Raw genomic sequence first — 17,139 nt, 5'->3', positions numbered from 1 at the left:
AATAGTAGGTAATACCATGTACTAACTCGGCGTGGGAAAACTGAAATAAAGTTGTTGCCGTTGTTGTTGTTGTATGCAAGTATTTCGCGGGAATTATTTCAATACGAAACTAAGAATACGGTTCCTTGGTAGCATTTTAATGTTCCTGTAATTTGCAAGGCTTCGGCAAGCCTGTGGAGATCATTTATTTTCAACACGAAATTCTGCCTTGAACTCAGCTGCATCCCGCATGTTTTTCAGCGTGAACGGATCGTAACTGTCCAGAGGAAAATCGTGATTTTTGGACTCATAATTTTCCTACAAAACGAGACAATCTTCATCCGATACATGCTGTCTGCATGGCAAATATTTATTCTCTTAATTCTTTATGTGAAGCCATATTTTCCTCTTCGGTATTCTTCTATTTAAAGGCGCCGTCCTTCTGAGTTCACTGCGATCTTAATGTTCTATTTTTGACGGGGAGCGACGGCTGCCTTAGTTCCAGGCTTTCTCTGCTAGTCCGGTCGCCGTAGCCCCGAAAACGTCTCCATCTTAAGTTCCCTAATGTGTATCAGCAACTTCATTTCCAATTCTCTGCTTTGTTCCCATTTTTCATTTTTCCGTTCCCTCTGATCGTTCCCCGCTCCCTGCTCCCCGTTCCCTGTTTTAGTAACATCCAAACAACGGAGAGGAAAACAAAGACAAAGGTCTAATTGTTCTAATAATGTACTTTCAGGTTTATTATACTATTGGTCTAAACACTTTATTTTCACAAAATTGTTCTGTTGAGCTGCTAACCTCACTAATCTCGATTGAAGAAGCTATTAAAAATGCTACCTGCCCGCTCATTTTAAGGTCTCTACAAGTTTTTCTTCACGATGTCACGTGATAGTCCAGCGATACGTCACGACACAACACATTCGTACTCGTCATTATCTTCCTCGGTTGTTTCTTCACAAGATGCTTGTTCGTTCCCAGGTCCATCCTCTTCTTTACTTGTGCTACAGCGCGGCGATGGATGGCTGGTCTCAGAAGACGGATTGCTGTCCTTTTGTTCTTTCGGCGCAGTTTTAGCGTCTGCCAACGCTCTCTCAATCGCGAGCCAGTGTTCCTTGTGAAGGCCAAAGAACAAATAGTAGCCATGACTAAAAACAAGGGACACAAAATTAAAATAAACGGTGTTAATTTCAGTCGTCATTTCGTTAAAAATCCTAATATGCCTAGTAATGCCTTTTTAAAAGTTGACTGAAAATCCCTGTAAAAGGGAGTCTCGTATGTATAATGTATGTAAGATTTCTACAGCTTCCGCGTCATTGATGCCATCAGTTCGGGTCGTTTTAAAATTCATTTAAAAGCTGCCACTTCGTGTGTAATTGGACTATCCCACTTGGTCTTATTCGAAGGCGCAAAATTAACACGGCATTAAACAAGTGAAAATAAAAAACATAATATTAACAACAAGGGTAGAAATTGTTTGAGGGTAAATGGGTCTTTGTCTACACAGTCAGGAGTCCGTGTAACGTGTATTATACAATGTATAGTAGCTCTTGATGACTGAGTTCGAGGTCCATACTGTAAGGTACGGAGCGAGTTCTATTCCGGAGGCCATAATTCAACAGGAAAAAAATCGAGGATCCATAACTTGCATTATTCTCTATTTTCCAATTGCCCATAACACACTCTGTTTGCCCCCCAAATTCTGCATAAACCATTGTTTTTAAAAGCTCCTGGGAGTTTTGCATTTTCCCAAGAGCATTTTAAGACAATAAGTTATGCAAAATTTGGGGGGCAAACAGAGTGTATTATGGGCAATTGGAAAATAGTCAATGGAGCGAGTAAAGAAAGCAAAGTGGGTTAGCGAATAAGATACAATTATGCATCTCAGGTTAATTAGGCACGTGGGAAAGGACATTTTCAAATTCAGCAGATAGTAGAGTAGAACACGGCTTCCACAGCTCGCGTACTGACTGAGTGGGGGATATAAGCAAACTTATGCGTTTACGTTTTCCCTCCACGTGAAGAATGCATTCGTAATCAAAGTATCCAGAGGAGATGAACGAAATAATCGGTGTACGATAAATATCGTTCACGTGTGGACAACTGTGAACATATATATATATGTGGCAGTGTGCGTTTACAAACCCAATCGACTTCTATGGAGGTAGTCTCAGTTAACAGCCAAATTACTGAGCTTAGGAGGAAAGTGGCACTGTGTTTCAAGCTGGATTTAGGGGCTAGTTTACAACAAATTGAGCTGGAAACTGTCATAAATTAAATCAAAACTTCTTTCTAAGTGGCGTGAAAAAAAAAAAAAAAAAAAAAAAAAAATAATAATAATAATTGTAGGTCCGAAAAAGATCAAAATTACCAATTGTGTTCAGCCCATGCCTCCAGAGCTTCAATTCCATCCCTCATCCGGGACAAAGATTCCACGTTGGTGTCGTGAAGTTTGATGGCGTCGTCAATGAAATCTGTCAGACACGTGCTGTCACGTAACACTAAGGAAAGTATCAACCACCAGTCGTAACATCTAGCCTCCATAAACATCTGCAACAAGAATCTGAACGAAAGAAACGCGTTTCGTGAATATACGGTGCAAATGTAACCCAAGAAGACATTATACGTCAAGAAAAACCTGTTTTGCGAAAGAATCAGCTAACATTTGCTAAGATTTAGTTTAGTTCTTATGTTCGTTGTATTCAACGGCTTAAGATTCTTTTGTTCCATATTAAGGGCCAATTTATAGTTGTATGCTACGCAGCATCGCCTTTGAGTGGAAGCAAGGCTTCAATGACTCTGTTTTGACGGAAATCTCAGTGCCATTCATATGCAAGAGTACGTGCTTTATATGTGAAAAGCAGTGAAGTTTCTATTAAACAAGTTTACCTCTTGTTTCGGCACAAGGACGTAACGCTAAAAGGTTTTCTTTATAGCGAGAACAGGAAACCTCATAGCGATAGCTGTGCTTCTTTAACAAAGAACACTAAAATAACATTAGTATTTTTCGAAAAAAATGCAAGAGTCTGGCTTTCCTTGATTGGAGAGCTGCGACAAAGGTTTTTGTCTAAAGTGATATGGGAATAAATTTTTGTTATTACACTGAAAACGTACATTACAGGTTATAATCTAACCAAAAAGGGCAAAGATCCAAATCGAACTGACCTGATCTCTCTCAGAGCTTGAAGTGAGCCACTGAAAGTAAGCTGAGCACGAATCTCTTGAACATCCACGAACCCAGGTCCCTCTCCTCCCCAAATCCAGTCCTCTTCCCCATCCATTGAGTAAGCCAGTGAACTTGTTTCTGACGGATCACCGCTGATACGTCCACATTCATCATCTACAATCAAGGAAGTAACAATCACGCTTCAATATCTAAAGCAATAATGCCGACTAAACGTGATTTTATGAACATTACCAGGTCAGTTAACTGCGCATGGCAGTGATCAACTCGAAAGGCTGAACTACTTTGGTCACTGCGAACACTTAAGTTTTCACCATTTGTGCAACTCAGCTGTTCTCTCCAGCCCCCCCCCCCCCCCTCCCTTGTTTATAGTTTTATTAGTCAATAGAGCAAAATATGAAATCTGCCTTCATTCCATGCCAAGTAACGCTACATTGGCAGGGATGGTTCTGTCATTTACAAGCTGGATTTAGGAGATATCACTATTTACCAACATTGTTTTTGCCACTCCAATTTGTATCTCTTTCGTTTCACGAAGCAATGCGCTCCTGGGTGTCATATTAATATCAATAGGTGACGTCAGCGTGAGTATCGCTTTAATCCACGATCAGTATGCGAAACTCATTTCAGCCTCTTTGGAAATATGTGACTATTAACAATAGACATGGGTTGCAGCGATCATCACCGTCGTGACACGTCACAGTCACAACAATCGTCCCTGTCACATCACTTGTGACAGTCACAACACTCGTGACCACACCCACCATACAATTCATTACGATAACCTGGGAAGCTAAAAGAGTCCGACTCATGATTCATGATTCAGTACTTGACTCACTTCTGTAGGCTGGAGACAGGTGTGCTTCTTCCTCCACCTCTTCTCCAAGTTCGATCCCCAGCTCCATTCTTCCCTCCAGCTCATTCAAGGTTTGGCGTCCGCCGGCAGCACTACTTGACGAGGACACTGATGAAAATCGATCTTGGTTGAAATCAATCATTTTGTCAATATCCAAAACCTACTCGTTTTCCAACATATACGCAACAAATAGAAGTGTAGGAACTCAACCACTACATTATTTTGGTCTTGTTTAAGTGAACAAGCACAGTGATAAACATGGAGTGACTGAGGATTGCTCATAGTTTTTAAACGTATTTTGCGTACAACAGATAGCCAAACAAACAAACAAACAAAAAGAGGATAGTTCAAATTAAAAGAAGACCAAAAGGCTCTAGAAGATCTACGCTTCCGGAAGAAAAGTAGACAACAAAATAAGCTAATGGGAGGGGTATCAACATCAAAGAAATAACGAGCACATGTTCTTGTACCACATGAGCCACAGGGCAACCATGCACGCAGCGGAAAGAAAAAGGGCTTAATGGCCCACAGGGTTCTTTGTACTTTGTACAAAAAAATTTTAAAAAATACAAATTAAAATTTTGTTCAATGTTCCTAGTTATCCGGAACCCACGGAGAAACCTCAAACCACGCCCGCTAAGGAAATCGCCCACAAGGGCATTGGTGTCTGATGACGTCAATCTGCGAAACACCTTTGGAAAAATTATAGCGTTGGTACTCGCAGGTTGTTTGTCTGCAGGATTGAGAACTAACCTTCACGGGCCTTCTAAATAATAAGACCTTTTGCACCAAAAGTAGCCTTCTAGCGACTTCTCACACAAAAGTGCTTCTTTTTAAAATAGGCATTGCTTCATGACAACAAATTGAAGACAGACTTAGTCTCCCAAGCAGCTGTTTTTGTCTCGTCACAAATGGTTGCGTGGTAGACTAAGATCGACTATGAGAGATTGCACCTACCATGTCTAGTGTCTGATTTAGGCGATAACGGCGCAGATAATGATTGTTGACTAACAGCAGGATACGGGAGACCAAATGTGTTGTGGACATTTCTCAAAGTTTCAATGTAATCTTCCACACCGGCAGCACGATTTCTGTAAGGAAAACAAATACAGTCAAACCTCCCGTAAGTGACCACCCAAAATGTGACGACTTAGTCGTGGCTTACGGGAGGCGGTTACTTACGAGAATCGAACCACAATGGTCTTTTCATCTACTCTTTAAAAGCGAATATACTGAAAGCAATTCTAAGATATGATAATGGTGGTTCCATCTTGTCATTAAGAGTTCTTGGAATATTCTGAGTGGCATAGTGCATAAATCTAGTAAACAGATCAGAAAATGCGTCAAGCGGTCGCTTAAAAGAGGTTACAACCGCCACCCGGTTAGCTCACTTGGGAGAGCACCGGTCTGCCGAGCAGGAGGTCGTAGGTTCAAACCCCGGCCGGACCGACAATCAGGGTCTTTTTTTAGAAAAAAAGAAGTGGTGAGATCATGCTGACTGCGATTTGAGACCTTGTCTCAGTTAAGGTGATCGCGTCATTGCGCAGTGATGTTAAACCGTTGGTCTTGTCTCCTTCATCCTTCTTTCAGCAGTCAAAAAAAGAACCCACACTACTGTTCAAGAGAGTAGGGGAAGTTTCCCCGGTGGTGTGGTCTACCTTTCACGCATCACACATCATTCATATCATGAGCTATGGGTGGGTTACAATAAGCTCATAAATGGACTGATAGCGCCTGCCAGTGTCGCGTTGTATACTGAAGTCCGAGCTCACTGTTAACCTGTTAACATGGAAAGAGGGCGCGTCTTGTTGTCCTCTGATCCACGGCATTGCAATACATTGCATTGCATTGCATTGCATTACATTACATTGCATTACATTACATTACACAAAAGGACAATTTAAACATTGACAACCAAAAAGTTGTTGAGGTCGCTTAAGAGAGATGGTCGTTTACAAGAGGTTCCAACTATAGGGCTTTGACTAGGAAAATTCTGGTGTTTTGCATCTCCTCATGTCTTCAGAGCTGAAAAAATGTTTCGTGGAAAAATTTTCACAGCCTCCCTCAATGAGCGACGTGGGAGTTGTAGATAGAGGAGGTTTTTGAATCACCTGCCACTGCAACCCAAAATGAATATTGTAAATAACTGGTAATTTTTCAGAGAGAGAAATTGATGCTAGGTGACAGCCACAAAGTTTCTTCGATGAAGAAGTAGTTAAACCCACAAATTTGAAGGCGATAAGATCAAATGTCTGTTACTTGCTTACTTACCTTTCTTTACGAAGCCACGGCACAAGAGCAAACTCTAAATAAGCGGCAAACCTGCCGAGGTCCCTGAGCCGATGCACGGTCAGTAGCAGTCTAGCGTGACGGTTCAAAATGGTGTCGATGAAAAAATTGTCCGCAGTTTCTAGTTCTGATGGCCGCCTATAAAAAACATCAGTTATTAATAAGTAAGGCTAAGTTACATTGTTTAAGTATAATCATAAGTCATGCCAGTCATTTCTTAACTTCCAGAGTTCAACCCACCCGTTTAAGCGTTTCATAAGGGTATAAGGGAAGGGTGAAGTATCTGAAACGTTCATACAATCTTGGGTCAGCCGTATTGAAAGTTCCGCAAGTGGCTTATGCACGTAGACACAAATTTTGTGGGACTAGCTGTTCATACAATTTATATAGCAAGCTTAAGTGAAGGCGTTTTTGAGCAACGCAAGTCAACTACAAGCAAGGCCTTTTTGCTTTTAATATGTTTAAACGTGATAACGTTTTTCTTGCTGAGTGTCTTTACTCCTATAGAGGTGATTTGCCCAAACGTTTTAGCAAAACCACTGCCGAAGTATGCGAAAAGTACTCTTCCAGTTGACATGCGTCTTTCAAAACCGACTTTCCTCGAGCTCCCTAATGACGTACGTTCAACCGAGTGGACCACCTTTAAATATCGTTTTTTCTGCACATAAAGACAAGAATTAATGTCTGGTGGCATTAACCCTCTTATTACGTGGTAAAAAGTGACTGCGTCAATATGATCTAGAACTTTTGTTTTAGAGACTGAACAACAAAATGTCAGTTACTTCAAGACGTCTTTAAACAATCATTCGATGAAGTTTTTGTGATATCCAGAATAATTAAGTTCGAGGTAGGGGTTTCACTGTACGCTTTCGGACAATCAGAAAAGAGATAGTAAAGAGATAGTGAGTTGAATGTATAATAATATTACTAATCACCATAGTTCAGCTTTGAATGGAGGACTGGTACCAACCTTGACTACCTTGAGGTCAAAATTGTTGGGACCATTCCAGTGATATTAGTTTTCCATTTTTCGGCCCAACATTGCAGGGAGGAGTTAGGCGGGCGGGATAAAGGACTTGCCCAAAGCCGATCACAAATTTGTCATTAGAAGTTCCATGTAACAATTACTTCGAAGGGATTTTCCAAAGAGTCCCAAGTTATTTTGAGCACCTTTCTTTACTGTTTCGATCATGGGAAAATCAAGAGGCTGACCCCCTCTAACAAGCCAGAGAAACAAGATTAACAAAACAAAAATAGGAAAAACAAAGACGGACTTACTTAGGAGGAGTTGTTGAAGTTGGGGAGCTTGATGACACACTCTTTCGTGAACTCCTCTCAATCGAAGCGGTCCTGGTCAAGTATCCTTTTTCTAAAGAGTTACCACGCGTAAGAGGCCCACGCGATGGAGGCTTCGAGACACTCGAGGAACGCGGATGAGGGTTGACCACGTAAGGAATATCGTCACTGTCCATTGACGCAGCTGATCCTAGGGGTGGGGGGAGGTGCGGTTTGACGAAAGTAGGGGAGCGGGGAGGGGAATCGAGTTCATCTGCAGCAATGCAACGTAAGAAACGGACGAGATCTTGGGCAATCTGCCGAGGGAAAGCAAAAAGAAACATCTTACTTAACTCTTTTACAGCTCAAACATCCTCTCCCGTGTGGAGTCCCTTGTACCACTTGTGACGCCATTAAAAGGTTATCAACCTTGTTTCCAGAGGTAAAGCAGTTGGAAAAAGAAAAAAAAAATGTGAACAGCGAGGAGGAGAAAACGCAAAAGGTTCAAGTCAAGAGGGTCGAAACTTCAAAGCTCTATTATCTGCACAGGCACGAATTTCGACAGCTTCAACTCAATCCAGGAACAAAAGCCAGAGTGCTAGTGGTGTTTAACTTGCAAGCAACAAGCCAATACATTTTTCTCTGTTTGGCCAGATACTCAGTAGAAATCGGCTACACTCGACTGGCATCAAACAGGGTTTTAAGAGTTAAAAAGCTCGCATTTAAAACGCTGTAAATGTTTCCGAATCTTGAATGTTTCAGTTATACTGTATTAATGTACCGCACAATTGATATGTGATCTAAATGCTTCCAAAAATACAGGCACAAATTTCGGACAAGTGAGTTTTAGCAACATTTCACATGTGTTGCGGCCATTTTTTAGTTCAACGGCAGAGGAAGACTCAGAAAACTAGCGAATAGTGTGCTTCGAGAAAACACCTGCATTGAGATATAGCTGTTTACACGCGCTCTTATTAGGAGCCACTTGCTTTTATTTACTTGGTCTGTAATAGAAAAACTATTTACCCCAGTATTGAAGAAAGCTACGGATTATTCCAATATAATTATACAATTTTTAAGACTACTAGATCACACTTACACTCCACTTACAGCCATCCAGAGCCTTATCGAGTAAGATGGTAGCGTGCTGAAAACATGACCAGAAAAAAAAGTTATTGTCACTGTACAACGTTGTTTTCTTGGCTCTTTGTATCAGTACTGCACTCGAAATGAAGCATTTTTGCTGCTCCCTTGAACTGATTAGTTATCAAAATCTGCGCTTGTCTCCATGGAGACGTCTTAATTACATCATGTACAAAAAAGGACGACTGGAAGGTAACAGATTTGGAGTTCCCCCAACCCCTCCGCCCCACCATGATGCCATGTGATTTAGTTTTTTGCCAGTCTCTCGCTCCGTTTCACACAGTCTTGAAAACCCTGAGCGCGAGGCTGTTTCAGTATTGTGGCAAAATGACTTCGCGGATTTGCATTAGCACTGCAAAAATACAAAAATACATTGCAGTTTCTGCTTGGAACGTAATTACATAAAATGCAGACATCCATGGCAAATTATTGTGCGCTTGTTGCACGTTTTTAGGTGCGAGTAAACAAATTGGAGAATTCTCGTAAGCTCTATACCTGCCAGAGTAAAACCGGGTGACAGCATCATAATTTCTGTAATGATCAATTACAGAAAGGGTGGATTCATTTGCAACACATGCGTATAGCTGTCGCATTTGCCCACTGGAATTTGTTAGTGTTTTTGGGCTTAAAAACAGTTTAAAATTCCAGCAGGCAAGTGCCACAGCTACACGCGTACGTTGCAAATGAATCCACCCTAAAACAGAGCATAAATCATGCACAAACCTGTTTGCTAACAGCCGGTTGTTCCAGGTTTTGAAGAATGATAAGATACGAAGCTGCAGTTTCTAGTTTGCCAGCGGCAAGACATTCCTGTTAGGAGAGGTTTAATATGAATGCAATCATTGTTCTGACCAAACAAAACAGATAATCAGAAGTCGACAAATTAAGCTAAAAACTAGCCAGCAAGTAGCGAAAACGTCTTCGGAGGAAGCTTCGCGATTGTTGACATATACTGTTTCAGTACTGCTTTTCTTAAAACTTCATGCATCTCCATAAACTGCAAAAATTATTGCACACCACCTAGGACTCTCATCAATCAAAATCATTTCACGGTAAGTTATTTTCCAGTCAACGTTAATTTCCTTCGCCCAGGGGAAGAAGAAATGAAAAGCTATTTGTGATTATTGCGAGATCTCCTTTCCTCTGTCCCTAGCGGCTTTCCCGCTTGCTCGACGGTTCTCTCACGGAACGCTTCGCTCGCCTTTCAAAAAGGATAGCTTTCTCGCCAGCTAGCTAAAAACAAGTGAGCAGTACTTTCCTGTGGTGCAATTCGTAAAAGATGCTGTACACGTCAGTGAAAACATTGACTTCCACCTGTTAACCACGCGTGCAAATATATAAATGAGAGCTTTTAAGAAGTACTTCTCTGCGATTCTGTGTATTATTCCGAGCTAAATTCTAATTACGTTCTTAATCTAGTTTCTAAAATTGTGTAGTTTATTACAAAGTGTGACCATTTCAAGAAACGTCTTGCGTAAATTGTTCCCCTCAAAGGTGTATTCAAAAGAAAAAGATAAAAAGCTTAAAGTTTCTTCTGCTATTCTTACTGTGAACAGTTCTCGAGGATTGCCAACAGCCATGAACAGGTAACTCCATAGAGCAACCTCGGTTTTTCTGGCACAATGAACAACTGTCTCCAGATACTGAGGAAACTCCTTGATAAACCGAACGATACGAGGAAGAAGAGCGTCTGAAACAAACAATAAACAAAGAGTATGTTGGTTATAAAATAGGCAGCAAGTAGTCCATTGCGGATTCAGTTCAACAACTGGACCGGAGAGGTCTTGTTCTACCTCTCATTCGTCCTTACTTGACCAGATTCTTTGTTCTCAATATGCATTTCGGTATCAGAAGCGGAATTACGCGCATAACACCTTTGTTTTGCCAATGTTGATCCAGTGAAGGTTTCTTACCGGAGCGGTGCGGCGCAAACAGACGATCAAAAGCGGGTCTGTATAGAACACCGCATTTTACATATTTCTGTAGAATATTGCCTCTCTTTTATTGGTAACACTGTTTTCCTAATTAAGACCTACTGTAGATCAACAATATTTTGCTCACATGTACAGAAGGTGACGATGGTTTGTTTTTCTCTGCTAGCTTCTTAATACAAGCCACAATTGGGCGAAAACAGAACAGAATCAACCGCCACCCTCCCGCCCCCCCCCCCCCCCCCGACCCTCTCCTCCCACTCCACCCAAGATAACCTCCCTAGTCACCTGGAATAGGCTCAGACGCAGTTGCTTCTTCTTCCAAGACTTCATGTAACATAAGTTCAAGTACGTGAGGAAAATACGGCAGATCACAACACATGTTGGCAATCTTCAGAGCTTGCTGGCCTAAGCTGGGTAAGAAAGAGAAAAACTGTAAAGACATACATGTATATTGGTAACAGATTTTTCCTTTCAGGGTAACCAACTAGGCTATTCGCCCAATGCATCATCATATGAACAGGCAAACACTTACTTGCGTCGCAAAAGCTGCCTCAAGATGTGGTGCAGATATATTTGAGTCTACAAAACAAGCAAGAAAACAAACAAACAGACTTAAAGTCAGGTAAGGATCGGAATACATTCGGAATACATCGAAGAAAAAACACGCATGTGCACAACCATAATGGCATCCAACGAACAATAAGGGTTAGATCCCTGAAAAGAGTATAATGACAGCGTCAACCGATCAGAGCTCTTGATGGACAGATTTACGTCGTTAGCACAGTATTTTTAACCAAACGCAGACGTCTCTCTCGCGAAACGTCCCAGCGGCGTGGATCGATAAGTCTCTTACCCAACCGTCTTTGTGTTGTCATGCAACGTTCCTCCCCACAAGTTTGTAGGGGGAGGAACGTATAGCGTGATGACAAAGACACCGGCTGCGAAGGGACTAGTGAGCGGTGAGAGGCAGGCGTAATCCCAGGCTTCACAGAGGTTATTCACTCATGGACTTACGTAAGACATAATCGATTTTCCACTCTTACACTGAATGATCACAAGAAATTTACAGGGTTCAAAACTGAAGTAGATCTGATATACTCACAACTCACCGTTCTTTCTAACGTGCAGAAAGGAAAGGCTTGCGGTGAAAGAGATGTTGGAGCAGGTGAAGTGCATTCCAAAGGCATCGGTTCATTAGCAGCACCAAGAATCACAGCATCTTGAAATAAAACAGCTATGGACGAAATGAAATTATGGCTCAATACTAGGTTTTACTGCTGTTAAGTATTTACCTCAGTGTTTCCATTGCAACTTTCAATTAACTAATCGATAATGAGCCTACGGCGAGGCAAGTAATCAAATGTGATCGGAGGAGATGATTGATTACAACGCTTGTAAAAGGCTCCAACTTGAGTCCTTTCACCCACACAACTTTTCGGGGTACATAAGATCAGACCTGACACATCTTTCTAGGAAAGCACGTCAAGAGCTTACACCGGGCAAAAAAGCTTCGATGTTGAAAGGTAAATTTTTGCGCAAATACTTAAGCCCCGACTTTCCTACCCTACCCTCCTTCGAAACCTAAAATTCGTTATTTGACGAGGAGTTAAACAGTAATAAATAGTATACCTAGTGGATAGATGTTCAGATGAAATGGCAGCATGATTCTCTTGGAGAGAAAGTTTGGTGGATTATCATCATCTCCAGGAAATAAAGGAAGCCAGACCTATAAAATCAAAAATAGTAAGCGAGCAGTGGCCGACGGGAAGAGGTAAAAGGCAACCTCTTTTCTGCTTCTTCTTTTTCCCCTTCCCATCCTCCCCCGCGGGCTTTTTTTGTTTCCTCTCTCCCCAGCCTCCCTACGGCAAAAAAAGGCTTCTGAGGGGCTGGAGAAGAGACGTTCCACAGAGTAAGATTAACACAAGCCACAGTGAGACGAGCCTTCGGTTCGCAGATGTCGGAGAAAAGATAGCACTTTTTCACACATTCATGGGTGAACGAAAACCAGTCTTACCAAGAAATCTAGGAGGGAGAATAACATGGTCTATGGAAAAAACATGACAGTTTACTCTTTAAGCAGTTGTACCTTCATTCCATTCGCTCCACATCCCAGCCACAGAGCCTCCATCAGATGCCTTTTTTTCTGGTTAGATGTTGATGAAGTCCACACATTCTCCACACAGGACGCCAGAACAACAGGCGAACAAAACGAAGACTAGGCGATATCAAAGACAGTTTATTACTACCACAGAAAGGATTAAAATAACAGAATTCATCTTCAGACTTGATCTATGGCACATACATATAGATAATAATGCACAATAAAAAATAATGTTTTGAATCAAAATGTTAACAAGACAAAACCAGTAAGGTTCGCAATATCCGCTAGAAGAATTGTAGACATTTTATGCTTACTACGGCATGTAAAAGGGCATAGAGAAACGTAAAATACGCGTTTAAAATAGCCGATATTTTCTTTTCTTTTAAGTGGCGATAGGTGACATAAAGTTGTCCAGGAATGTCTGCTAGAGTGAGATGTCACGGTTCTTACAAAAAAACACTGTTCCAACATTTAATCATAAATTATATGTGGTTAAATATAATTTAGGGGAGGTTAAGATCGAGAGTTCTCAGTGTGATGGTGCCTGGTGGGTGCCGCTCACAGGGTTGTTATAGTTACCTTCTAGGTTTCACCAGGCACCTTATTCCCACACCCATCTATGTGAGGATTTCCACCATTAATTAAAAATGGAAGCGCCATACGGATCAAATCTCGTGACTATTCTTGACTTCGTCAGTCACTCATGAAAAATAAAATCAAAACAAAACAAAACAAAAAAACGGCCGTTGTCGAGAGGTTATATTTTGGCAGTTGGGGATGCAGTTTAGTTGCCGTTACCGTTGTAGGGAGGTGGCCTTTAGGGAAGGTTCGAAGCTTTACTGTTCCTAGATACCTTTTTCGTTTTTCTCTCAGGATAGTTCTTGTCCCTCTGAAGCATAAGCAGCCGACCGCCGACATTAGTGATAAGCGACTCTACTCCGTCCAGTCCCTCCAAGCCTTGGTAGTCTATAGAGTGTGTTAAGAAAAAACTTTAAGATTCTAAGACAAGGACGAGTACGAAAACGAGATTTTTCACGATACATTTTCTATTTGAGAGAAGTCAGGCCGTTCAGACCAGTCCAGTTGAAAAGAGAATTCCACTATTAATCAGGACTGTCCAGTCAGATTCAGGCTATTCTTAAATGGTATGCTCAGTAGTGGTGGGTTTTATGGAAAATTTCGAGAAAAGGCTAACATGTTACTTTCAAATTTACCGGGCCGGCCTGCCAGTTCTGACTTTTGGTAACCGCCATAAGTAGTGCGCGCGCGTGAACCAACGTCATTTTGGCCGGAAACGCGATAGCCGTCATCATTCTCGGCTACTACAACTTTCACAATGACGAAAAAGAGTTATCAAATTTTAAAGGTTTTATCATTTCGATATTTCAGTTCCTTCAATAAAAATAACCTTGTTAACCTTTTTGGTGAAAAAAAAATCAAATGAAACTTTCCGAGGTGTATCTCTTTTTGTGAGAATACGAGGGAAAAAAAGAGGAAAAAAAACGTAAGTAAAATCTCGTCCTCGTTGTCGTTCTCTTACTCGAATCTAAAGGTCTCTATACATTAAATAATAAGCTACCATTTCATAATTTCCCGGAGAAAAAAGGAAAGGGCGTAACATTTGTTCTACCCTACGAGCAGAGGTTTCTCTCTTGCAGGACTTTTAGCGTTTACGAAGTCGTTCGCTTGATTTGACATTTCTTCAAACTTAAGGTTTTTCCATGACTTTAGAGTAGATTTGGGCAAAAAAGGGAACGAATGAAGAAGTTTTGATCCGAATAAGACTGGACAAGGACACTGTAAGGGCGTCGTTTTAAAACGTAAACTTTAATTCTGTAAGGAAGATTTTACTTGCTAAGTTCTAAGACGACTCGCGATTCGCGTGACTTACCCGCATATAAAGATGTAAGCGTGACATGAACAACTGCAAGGGGATGGGGCACGTGGTTGACAAGTGATACTTCTTGCACGCGTGAAACTTGCACTTCTGGAACATCTGAAAGAAAACAGTCTTGTCAAATATTTCATTCTTTCCCCCACCAAGGATCCTGGTCCCATGCTAAGCACTACAACTTACTTGGATTAACATCTGTCCTCTCCAGCGAAAAGAAAACCACTCTGGAATCAGCGCAGTACACCAACAACAAGCATCGAAAAACATTCACAAGGAAAGCTGGAGCCGGTAGCTTGACATTTACCGCAAATGCATTATCTAAATTGCAAGTTCTGGGGTAGAAACGAACCTTTAAGAAAGATGCAAACACAACACGAAATTAATAATGGGTAAAAGTTACAACAAATGAACCTAAATGGCATTGTTCTCGAAACGTCCCTTTGTCTTCTATGCAAAGGAAGCTAAACCGTTTTTTGGGTCATAAGGCAACACTGTCACCCATTTTTTTTATTCAGCCACTAGATGGACTGTTCCACAGGCTGCTGGGGTCTTCCTAAGACAGTACGCAAAGCTAAACCTAACCCGTCTGTTGAGGACAAACAGTTGTAGCAAAGGAAAGGAATGTTTAAGAGCCTGGGTACCCTGTGACGGGTAATTTAAACCTACCTCGTCCGCCGAGGAAGTAAAGTTGTAGCAGGGAACAATAAGAAATTCTCTCCACCAAGACAGACCACCACGACAAGAGAAACCTTGCTCCTTTATTGAAAAAAAGAAAAATGTTATAAAGTAATGAAGCGAAAAGTAATATCACAGCATGTTTATTAAATTCAAAGTTGAAAATCTCAGCAGCGAAATCAATCGTTGCTTGACCAAAAAGGTGACTTTAAATTATGTGAGTATTAAATGAAAAAAAGCAAGACCGGGACCTTCGTTTCTAGGTATTCATTCAAGCCACATCAAGTTCTAGCCGTTTGCAGGGAAAAATCTTCCTTCTTAATCGATTGAAGACCCTGAGTATTTGTCTGGCTCCAGCAATCGAGCTCGCGACATTAACGTTTTGCCGTTCACCGTTCTACCGACCAAGCGAATCCTGTCGCGGCCAATTGAAGATCGGGTGAAAAGGAAAATGAGGTAGGCGGTTGTTTCATTGCTTAGTCCTGTACGGTACCAGCTTCAGAGAGCAACTTCCTGTACCTGTGACACGTTGCCAAACAGTTTCCACTTTCTGCTGTTAAGTGAATAATGAGCGATCCCTGTTCTTCCAGCTATTGCAACACAACGACCAGTCTTGTCCACAGCCGCATACTAAAGCGTTAAACAACAAAAAAAAAGATTGAAATAAAACAATGACCTAGAATAATTGTAGGGTACACCTACTCTCCAAGGTGGCGGAAAATCTATATACAATAATACCAATAAATAATAATAAACAATATACCAGTGGTGTTTTATAAGATGCTGCTTTCTTCGTGCATCGCCGCAGACAAACAAACAATAAAAACTAAACCTTATCGCGTTCAGCTGTTTGATTCGCATGTTGTTACACAAAATTTGTGGCATCAGTATCTTTCACTGCTACTCAGTTGAAGACTTCTGCAATTCATTGCAAGTAAGTTACATTGAGTACCGCAAATGATAGAATAGACACCTTCTCTCAAAGAAAAGTTCCCTATGCTTTTAAGCTTGCGACTCTCTTATAAACGACGCCCTGTCTAATAGACGCTCCGGGTGTCAATTGGATCAACTACGGTAAGTCGGGGCCTGTTTATATGGAGGTGGGGGACCCCAGGTGGGTGAGGTAACCCGTTTAGGAGAGGTAACCCGCCTGTCCATGTAATCGCTCATTTTAATTTGATCACGTTTACATGATAGGTGGGGTGACCCGCCACATGTTACCTCACCTGTCTGGGGTCCACCACCGCCATGTAAACAGGCTCTCAGTTTGCTCATCGTCCGGTTCCAAAAGGCAGTTGTGTAGAGTTTATTTTGAAGCTCAACTGGACGCAATTTAGTGAACAACAACAGTATATGCACTGAAGTTATGAAAATTCATATATGAGAACTATGGGGTGAAGAGTTATATGAAAGAAGATCATCGCAGTTATAGACGCAACTTTTGCAGTTGCGAAAAGAAAGCCTGAAAAAAGAAGCATTCAGGCTTGTAAAGGATTCAAGCCTGAAACGGTAATCCCGTACAAGCCTGAATTTTTTCAGACTTTCTTTTTGCAGCTGCAAAAGTTGGGTCCATAACTGCGATGATCTTCTTTCATATAACAGTGTATGCACTGTCCGTCGGGACAAAACAAGTGGCGGGTTCAACTGTACTGACTTACCCTGATAGGCCAGTTGCTGTCCAAGTAATTTAAAGGAGCCTGGAAAGGAGACGTACACACAGACAAACAAAATTGATTAAAACTGTTAGCAAGTCAATTTGAGGTGTATATGTACATAAAGTAGTTTGAATCGACAGCAGAGTTTGGAAAGAAA

General features: G+C 41.4%; 1 protein-coding gene across 3 annotated transcripts in view; it reads right to left on the bottom strand.

The window, feature by feature from the left end:
* The window catches only part of LOC140921251 (guanine nucleotide exchange factor subunit RIC1-like), a 57,280-nt gene that overhangs the window by 25,348 nt on the left and 14,793 nt on the right, over window positions 1-17,139 (bottom strand). Inside the window, exons 14-34 of one of the 3 annotated variants that reach the window (XM_073371234.1) lie at window positions 16,986-17,024; window positions 15,847-15,957; window positions 15,319-15,408; window positions 14,836-15,001; window positions 14,650-14,754; window positions 13,612-13,724; window positions 12,744-12,872; window positions 12,287-12,383; window positions 11,767-11,891; window positions 11,190-11,236; window positions 10,943-11,067; window positions 10,271-10,413; window positions 9,447-9,533; window positions 8,680-8,727; window positions 7,584-7,897; window positions 6,288-6,443; window positions 4,974-5,107; window positions 3,999-4,124; window positions 3,142-3,316; window positions 2,348-2,539; window positions 712-1,124 (exon numbers count right to left, since the gene is read on the bottom strand). In XM_073371234.1, the coding sequence (XP_073227335.1) occupies window positions 884-1,124; window positions 2,348-2,539; window positions 3,142-3,316; window positions 3,999-4,124; window positions 4,974-5,107; window positions 6,288-6,443; window positions 7,584-7,897; window positions 8,680-8,727; window positions 9,447-9,533; window positions 10,271-10,413; window positions 10,943-11,067; window positions 11,190-11,236; window positions 11,767-11,891; window positions 12,287-12,383; window positions 12,744-12,872; window positions 13,612-13,724; window positions 14,650-14,754; window positions 14,836-15,001; window positions 15,319-15,408; window positions 15,847-15,957; window positions 16,986-17,024 (2,763 nt within the window). In that variant the 3' untranslated portion in view covers window positions 712-883. Of the gene's footprint in view, window positions 1-711; window positions 1,125-2,347; window positions 2,540-3,141; window positions 3,317-3,998; window positions 4,140-4,973; window positions 5,108-6,287; window positions 6,444-7,583; window positions 7,898-8,679; window positions 8,728-9,446; window positions 9,534-10,270; window positions 10,414-10,942; window positions 11,068-11,189; window positions 11,237-11,766; window positions 11,892-12,286; window positions 12,384-12,743; window positions 12,873-13,611; window positions 13,725-14,649; window positions 14,755-14,835; window positions 15,002-15,318; window positions 15,409-15,846; window positions 15,958-16,985; window positions 17,025-17,139 lie in introns of those variants that run through there. The other 2 variants (XM_073371233.1, XM_073371235.1) reach the window with 2 other exon arrangements.

This window comes from Porites lutea, chromosome 12, assembly GCF_958299795.1.
Source record: "Porites lutea chromosome 12, jaPorLute2.1, whole genome shotgun sequence".
In the NCBI taxonomy this organism is placed as follows: domain Eukaryota; kingdom Metazoa; phylum Cnidaria; class Anthozoa; order Scleractinia; family Poritidae; genus Porites; species Porites lutea.
The sequence above is the reverse complement of the archived record's forward strand: the minus strand, read 5'-3'. Positions and strand labels throughout refer to the sequence as shown.